Raw genomic sequence first — 8736 nt, 5'->3', positions numbered from 1 at the left:
ATGTGGAAAATAATGTGTTTTTTTAACCTTAAACCGCATAAACACATTTCATTACACCAAATACACAAAATAATGTTCTTTGTAGCAGCTTGTAAACGAGGCATTCATTGCATCCAGTGGGGACATAATTACTGATTATAATGACTTGTACTGTCTTTTTACATGTTGTGTTGCATCGCGCCACGTAAACATAAAACCACGTCTGCATTTGTGATCGGAGAAATGACAAACAACAAGCCCTACTCTACACTGCCCAAAAAACTCACTTTAAATATATAAAATATAAAAACTCTTTAAATATAAAAAACATACTTACAGGCTGTGAGTCAGAACAGCCGGCATTGTAGTCTACTCTCCCAGGATCAGGAGACAGTCCTCCATAAAGTGTGCTGCACACATCTGAATATTTGAGTTGAAGTGTTCTGGAACAGTGTTGTAAATGCAACTTAACCACTGATTTCTAGTCGTGTCCTCTTTTGGAAGACCAAACAAAGTAGCTTCGCTTTCACAACGAAACAGCGTCACACACGGCGGGATTGAGTGAGCGGAGGCGGTGCGCTTGAGAACGGCGCGGCCGGCGGAGTCGACGGAGCGGCGTCCGGAAGGCTTGCGGCAACCAGATGTGACGACCCCGGGCTGGACTCCGCTTCGTCCACGGTGAAAGCCGATCCACAGCGCGAAATTGTTGTATTTCCTCGGCGACCAGCACGGATCAGCTCTAGGCATGACGAAGCGGATATCGTCCTCTTTTGGAAGGCCAACCAAAGTCGTTTCGCCTTCACAACAAAACACACAGCATCTTTACGACATGGCGGCGGCGGCAGCAACAATACTACAGCGTAGTTAGCAAAAAAGTTACGCCGCCTTTCTTTGTGTGAACATTTGGGCGGCGTTATGCAAATCTTCCCACATAGTGATGTAGATATGTGGGGGCGTGTTAGAACGAGGCGTTTTAGGTAGGTGTGGCTGACTCTTAACTTTTATAAAGAATATCTCTTTGGATTTGAGACTTTAGTCTTTGCAGCTTTACAGATCTTCTTTATGCACCAAGAGCTTGTAACACTCCAAAGAGAAAGGAAGCATTGAAATCATATGACCCCTTTAATACATTGGAAATGTAGAAACAAATTTCACTTAGTAATTGCTAGTAATATTAAATTAAACGTTATTTTTTGAAGCGAAAAGGCTAAAGTGTTTTCTTAATGCACGCTGATTATCTTAAAAAATAAAAATATATTTCTTCAGTGCAAGTTTACACCCTCCTCTAATCGGTCACACCTGTACTAGTTAGTCAGGTCTTCAGGTTCCAGTTTCCCCAAGTAGGATTTGAGCTAAAATGTCATTTGTATTGATCTCTGAATGTGTTTTTCTGTCTCTCTGCAGCTTCGGGAGTATAAGGTTGTTGGGCGTCTCTTGCCCTCCGCTAAAAACCCTGCGCCCCCTCTGTACCGCATGAGGATCTTCGCCCCGAACCATGTGGTGGCCAAGTCTCGCTTCTGGTACTTCGTCTCGCAGCTGAGGAAGATGAAGAAAGCTTCCGGAGAGATTGTCTACTGCGGCCTGGTACGAATAGGGCTGTTTGATTCCCAGATGGGTTTTGGAGTTGATTCCCTTTGCCCTAATCAATATTTGTTAGTTGTATGTTTTTTTGATGCGCAATATTACAGAATGACACTGACGACAAATCTCAGTTGTAGTGAATGAAAGATGATGTCCGTTCACACACACAGCTTTTTATCAGTGTTTCAGTTAGACCTACTGTGACGTAAGGGCCTTTCGCACCGCTTAAGTTCCAGAACTAAATGTACAGTACTAAAGTACTGGGACGATTTTGCGTGAACTATTTCCCAGTACTATTTAAAGGGTTGCATTCGCAACTAAGAAGTGACGTAAGCCGGTCGACAGCGACGTCATTTGCGGCGTTCAACAACAGAAACAAAGAACAACATTAACAACAGGAGGATGGAGGACGCTGTGATCGGAGCGGTGTGTTTGTTGTGTCTCGCGGGTTTCACAATAATGGACATGGAAAGTCGACGTATACGTAAAGCGATTGAAAGAAAGGAAAGGAGGACTAAGAATCTCCAACGACAACTGGCAGTGCTACATTTGCTACAAGTGCACTTCAGCGTCCGTCCATCTATCGCTGTTCTCCATACTTGTGAAATAAGTTGACACAATGTTTACACGGCGTTTTAAATCATAGCGAGTGAGGGTGTTTTCGTACGCGTTTGGCCAATCAATGTCTACTTACGTCACGATTAGTACCAGTTGGAGTAGGAGCTAATTTGGTTCTCGAAAAAGGCAGTCCGGTACTAAAATCGCTCCCAGTTCCGGCAGTGCGAAAACGCCAAAAAGTGGGTAGTTCCACAATTAGTTCTGGTACTATGAAAAGGTTCCCGCGGTGCGAAAGGCCCTATAGTTGTTAAAAATGCTGAAAAGAGCATCTGCAATAATTTTTTTTCTTTGCCGATTCATTGAAAAGAATAGTCTGAAAGAACGAGTTTGCAGAAGTGAGTCAGACATCCCATCAATATTAGTAAGCAAAAGATGTCATTGAAGGCTGTTGAAGTAGAGTCTATTCCATTTTGCCGGAGGGGGTCGACTCCCTTTGACGGAGAGTGCTGTGAGTTTCACAAACACACCTTTGCGTTCAGCCTGCACACATAAACCCAAAGGTCATTTCTTCCCAGTGTCATGCCCTTGCCATGTGTGCGAAAAGAAACCCTGAACCTTGTCGCCTTTCATAGGCTGTGAAACGTGCCACTGAAAGTGAAATCAAGGTGCGACACGAGATCCTGCTGCACGAGCGTTGTGTTTGATACTCTTTAACAACCGTCGTTTATTTGTTAAAACATGAATCGGTTCCTTTTTGACGGAGAGGGGGTCGATTCCCTCTTTTGACGGTGGGGGATCGATTCCCTTTTTTAACTGAGTGGGGGACGATTCCCCCTTTTTTTTGACACTGAGGTGGGGCCGATTCCCCATTTTTGACGGGGTGAAGGGGTCGATTGCCTCTTTTGATGAGGTGGGTCAATTCGCCCTTTTTGGCAGTGGTGGGGTGGGGCGTCGATTCTCTTGTTTTTGACGGGGGTTGGATTGATTTCCTTTTGTCTGTGGGTTCGATTCCCCTTTTTGGACTGAGGGGGTTGATTCCCTTTGGATTGATTGTTTTTGGAATCGATTCCCTGCCCTAGTAATGAAAGCAGCAAGCACAGAGCTTTTCCTGTTGCTTTGAGACACATCAAAATAGTGCATTTAATCTAGTCGAGCTGCAAGTCATGAGCGTTTTCCCTGTTTCTGAGATGACATGCCTGGAGTTTAAACGCTTGTTTGTTTCCATACTGTGTTCTTGCACAGGTCCATGAGAAATCTCCCCTAAAGGTGAAAAACTTCGGCATCTGGCTGCGTTACGACTCTCGCAGTGGGACTCACAACATGTACCGCGAGTACAGAGACCTGACCACGTCTGGAGCCGTCACTCAGTGCTGTGAGTATCACGAACACACTCGTTCAGCATGCACACACAAACCCAAAGGTCATTTCCTCCCAGTGTCATGGCCTTGCCATGTGTGCACAAAGAAAAACTGAACCTTGTCGCCTTTCATAGGCTGTCAAACGTGCCACTGAAAGTGAAATCAAGGTGCGACACAAGATCCTGCTGCACGAGCGTTGCTGCTCTGTGTTTGAACTCTATAGTAAATGTCATGTTTTTGATTTGTGCTTCAGATCGTGATATGGGTGCCAGGCATCGCGCCCGCGCTCACGCCATCCAGATCATGAAGGTGCAGATCATCGCAGCCAACAAATGCCGCAGACCCGCCATCAAGCAGTTCCATGTGAGTTTGCATGTTCAAACGATGCTTACGAGTTTCAGCTTTTATCACATGCACATTAACACAACCAAAATTGCGAGTTGTTTAAACTTACATCTAAAGGCTTTAATATTTCATCTCTCGATTCAACAGGACTCCAAGATCAAGTTCCCTCTTCCTCACAGGGTTCTGCGTCGCCAGCACAAGCCCCGTTTCACCACCAAGAGACCAAACACTTTCTTTTAAAGTGTATGTTTGTGCTTTGCACATTACAGATGAATAAAAGTGGAGAAAATCAAATATCTTGTTGCATGGTTTTTAATTAACTCAAAAGTGCTTGACAGATTGCTGAGATGCTCAAAGAGACGCCTTACAATCAGAAAGGGGTGAAACTTGCAAAAATAAAACATTTTTAGGAAACTGCATTGACATTTTTGACAATGCATGATTGAAAAATGTTTAAATTGTTTTTGCATCATGGGTTTTTGTTTATATTTTTCCTGATTTGTTAGTCAGTTTTAATAAGCAGCAGCAATGTGATCATTGAGAACAATATTTTTCCACTTTACAATGAGATTTTAATTGTATAATTGTGCATTTAATTTTATGTTATTTGACTATTGTAGAAATGTCACCGTGCAAAATATTGAAATGCTTAAAGAACTTTAAAGGAAAACAATAGCTGCGTTTCTCAGTCGCCGCCACAAGATGGCAGAGTTTGACCACGAACGGAGTTTCTAAATAAAAATGTGGCCTCATATTTTATTTAATTCTATCATCTCGTGCTGCACTATTAGAGTTTAATAGTGACTATACAAAACAGCATTTAATAATTGTGCTCTTATTATGGCATTCCCAATCTCAAAGCCACTATATATATATATATGTATTTTAGGTAATCTAGTTATTAACACTTTATTCAGATAAATTAACTTCAGGTGTGTTTGATTAACAATGGAGCTGAACTCTACAGGGCCGTAGATTTAATCAGATACAGGCACTATTACGATAAAAAAAGTATATGTTTGAACAATGAAAGAATTATTAGGAGGCCTTATATCAATATAGATGACGTAATCTTCAACATTGTGCCAAATATTCTCAGGTGAGACGATTCGTTTTTTTTTGGTGTTGCTGCTACGATTCTAACTTGTTGAGGTGGTTGCTAAGGTGTTCTTTTTGGTTGCTGGGGGTTTATTGGTAGTCGCTTACTGTCTCGAATCTAAAGTTTGAAAAGCCAGGTACAACTACTAAATCTGCGCGCTATGGAGTTGTGTCCTCTGTAGAGGATATTCTGTTTGAGTGATTTCTCTGAGACCTCACCTGTCACAGGTGTGAGTCTGGAGTCCTGTACAGAGCACATGATTGGATGTTTCTCCATCACCACTCCCTCTCTTTGGTCTTTAAAAATGCCTGACATTCATTTAGTGATCAAGTGTAACACCCTAATGGAAATATGATCATATTTTGTAATGATCATTTAAATCGGACTAATTGTTTGTCATAAATCAACATCTCAGGAAAATGTTACGGGGTTTCAAATCAAAATATGAGCTTCTGTTATGAACCAGGACGTCGATTTCATGCATGTCCACTGTAGAGGACACCAGGACTTAAAGCATGTTTATTACACATATTACACATAAAAAATTATGTTTCAATATTCCTATTAGATATTATTATGAAAATCTTGCTAATTATTGCACTTATTTGTTCATTCTATGTTGCCCCAAAAACACATTAATATGCAAATTAGATACAGTTTATAGATGCATTGTATATAATGGATACAATTAACTTTAATTGCATAAAGAAAAATGGTTTTTGAAAATATCTTTCATAACATAGTTGAGAATCATCTTTATATAAAGTTTGGTATAAAAAAAATGAAAACTGGTTTTCTGGTTAAAACAAAAATCCCACTCTTTTTGCCTTTTCATGTTTATTCATGTCTTTTTATTTTTTTTTTAAAAACAGGCCTTTTTAAAGTCCCGATGTCCTCTACAGAGGACATGGCATAACATATGAATAAAATTTAATTTTTCAAAACTTTTATAATGCTCTAAACAATGTAATGACATGACAAAATACTAAATTCACAAAACTATTATTTCCTGGTAGTCAGGAGGATATAGCGATATACAAATGTATTTTTTCCCCCTTTTTCTACATAAAGACAATCTCTAAATGCTTGTTCACAAGATAGCACACGTACGATCGCTTCATCTGGAAAGCATCTGCTGTGTACAAACATCTGACAGATTTAGAATGCATGTGAAACTGACCTCTTAAAGACGTCCTCTAAACGTCTATTTGACATCTGATAGGAAACATCCTATAGACGTATTGACATATTGGAACCAAACCTCAAGCCACATATTTCCACAGACAGCACATAAAGCTCTGGGTTCAGACGGTTACCGGCAGTGTGTGTGTTTGTGTGTTTTATGAGGAGAAAAGTGGAGGGTCACAAATCAGATTCTCTGCAGCACCGTCCAGCGAGGACGACTGAGGTCAAACCTGTGGATTCTGCAATGAAAATACATGTCATCCCAGGATAAAAAACGTTTTTTGAGGGGTTTCTACAATGAGGATTTCTGAAGTACTATGCAGTGATAAACATGTCAAGCAGCCATATGCTTCATTATTGTCACATGACCTCACTATGCTACATTTTTAAGTGGCTCACCATAAAGCACTAGCATGAATTATTCAGTAAAAATGTTTGTTATTTGATCCGGGAAGTTGTGTAAATCATTCTTTCTAGGTGGATGAACTTCTACTGACATAATTCCTGTGGGTGGAGATTGTAGAATAGACTTTATGTAAACCAGACCCATCATGCAAGAGTTTCCGTGTCCATAAATAGACAACAATACATTGTATGGGTCAAAATTATAGATTTCTCTTTTATGCCAAAAATCATTAGGATATTAAGTATCATGTTCCATGAAGACATTTTGTAAATTTCCTACCGTAAATATATCAAAACTTAATGTTTGATTAGTAATATGCATTGCTAAGAACTTAATTTGGACAACTTTAAAGATGATTTTCTCAATATTTAGATTTTTTTGCACCCTCAGATTCCAGATTTTCAAATAGTTGTATCAGTTGTTTTGTGGCAGGGTTACATATCATAATGTTGTATATTTTAATACGCTGATCAAAATGTCTAACAAACGTGCGAAATGGTCCGTTTCTTTCCGAACCAAACCCTGATGGAGGCCGCTCTCCTGCGGCATGCTGGGAGTTTTCAGTGCAACCTGAGAGTGTGACGAGGCAACTGCACGCTAGAGACACACCGGGACTGTCATCGACAGGAGCCCAGAGTTTGACGAACTGTTTCCCTGTTTTTCAGGGGCCCGGCCCGTTCAAGAGCTCCGGCCGTCTGAATGGAGGCTTGTGTTTGTACCAGACCCGCGGCTCTCTCACGGGAAACTTCACACGCGTCTAAATCACGCAGGTAAAGGATGTTGAGCTGATTTAAAACAAGCAGAGATCTGAGGCTCAGATTGCTTTACTGACTGGGTGGCCAGTGTGGATGTTATGTGGAAGTCTGCAAACTTATATTTTATTGTCCATATTTTATTCTTACATAATTTATAGACATAGATCAAAGTGAGTGTGTGTGTGTGTGTGTGTGTGTGTGTGTGAATATAAAAAATAAAAAAAATAAAAAATAGTAATGATAATTATAACAACTAATAACTAATAATAAATAACTACATTTTTGAAAATATATTTAAGTATTATTAAATATTTAGTTTATTTTTCTAGACATTCTTCAAAATAAACTTATGTATGTTCTAAATAAATTATAAATTAATTATATATATATATATATATATTTATTTATGTCATGTCAAGCATCTAATATTTATAAGCAATAGATTGATTGTTTCCTCATTTCATGATTTGCATGACAAAAATACAAATAAATATTCCCTAAAACACTAAAAAAAGATAATAAATTGATATTAGTGTAAAAAAAAGAAAGAAAGCTAAATAAAGAATATATATTTATTTATAAGTCGTTCTAGAAAACTAAAATAAATATAATATTACTATTGATTTATTATTTATTAAATAAACATATATTTATGTCCATATCCAGACACTAAACAGCTGGATCTGGACACGAGGAATCGTTCCAGACTGTACAGCGATTGTTTACTGTGAAGTTTTTACAGGCTTATTTCTACTTTACACACATAACGCATAAATACATGCATGAGCGAGAGTGTATTTCACATGGAAACTGTTCTCCTCAATGTATACTGTGTTTCAGTGCTGTTATGGAAAAGTAATTGCAGTAATTTTCTGGGGAATGACATGCCTCATGAGCTCAGGGGCTTTCCCTGCAAAACGCCAATAGAAACACTTCAGAAACACTCTCACCTTTCCACAGAGAACCGATACAGCGACACACACACACACACACGCACTCAGACACACGCGCGCGCTCAGACACACACGCGCGCGCGCTCAGACACACACGCGCGCGCGCTCAGACACACACGCGCGCGCGCTCAGACACACACGCGCGCGCGCTCAGACACGCGCGCGCTCAGACACGCACGCACTCAGACACGCACGCACTCAGACACACACTCAGACACACACAGACACACACACACACACACACACACACGCACAGACACACACGCACTCAGACACACACACACACACACATGCACTCAGACACACACACACACACACAGTCAGTGCTTCCGTAGGCGGTCAAAATAAATATACAGGGTTGAATATGAGTTCAGCTCTATTAACAGTATAGTGGCATGTAAAAAAAGAGGTTTAAAAGCAGAAATGCGTTTTTGTTAAAGCACTAGCATGAATTATTCAGTAAAAATGTTTGTTATTTGATCCGGGAAGTTGTGTAAATCATTCTTTCTAGGTGGAT

General features: G+C 40.0%; 1 protein-coding gene across 2 annotated transcripts in view; it reads left to right on the top strand.

Annotated features, from left to right (window-relative positions):
• rpl18a (ribosomal protein L18a) overlaps positions 1-4115 on the top strand; it is a 9634-nt gene extending 5519 nt beyond the window's left edge. For both annotated transcript variants that reach the window (XM_016254710.1, XM_016254709.1), the window contains exons 2-5: positions 1384-1563; positions 3361-3490; positions 3730-3839; positions 3969-4115. In XM_016254710.1, coding sequence (XP_016110196.1) covers positions 1384-1563; positions 3361-3490; positions 3730-3839; positions 3969-4061 — 513 coding nt within the window. In that variant the 3' untranslated portion in view covers positions 4062-4115. The remainder of the gene's footprint in view (positions 1-1383; positions 1564-3360; positions 3491-3729; positions 3840-3968) is intronic.
• Positions 4116-8736: the final 4621 nt, after the last annotated feature.

Source organism: Sinocyclocheilus grahami, unplaced genomic scaffold (assembly GCF_001515645.1).
Source record: "Sinocyclocheilus grahami isolate Dianchi unplaced genomic scaffold, SAMN03320097.WGS_v1.1 scaffold1275.1, whole genome shotgun sequence".
NCBI lineage: Eukaryota > Metazoa > Chordata > Actinopteri > Cypriniformes > Cyprinidae > Sinocyclocheilus > Sinocyclocheilus grahami.
Note: the sequence above shows the minus strand (reverse complement) of the source record. Positions and strands in the feature narration are given on the sequence as shown.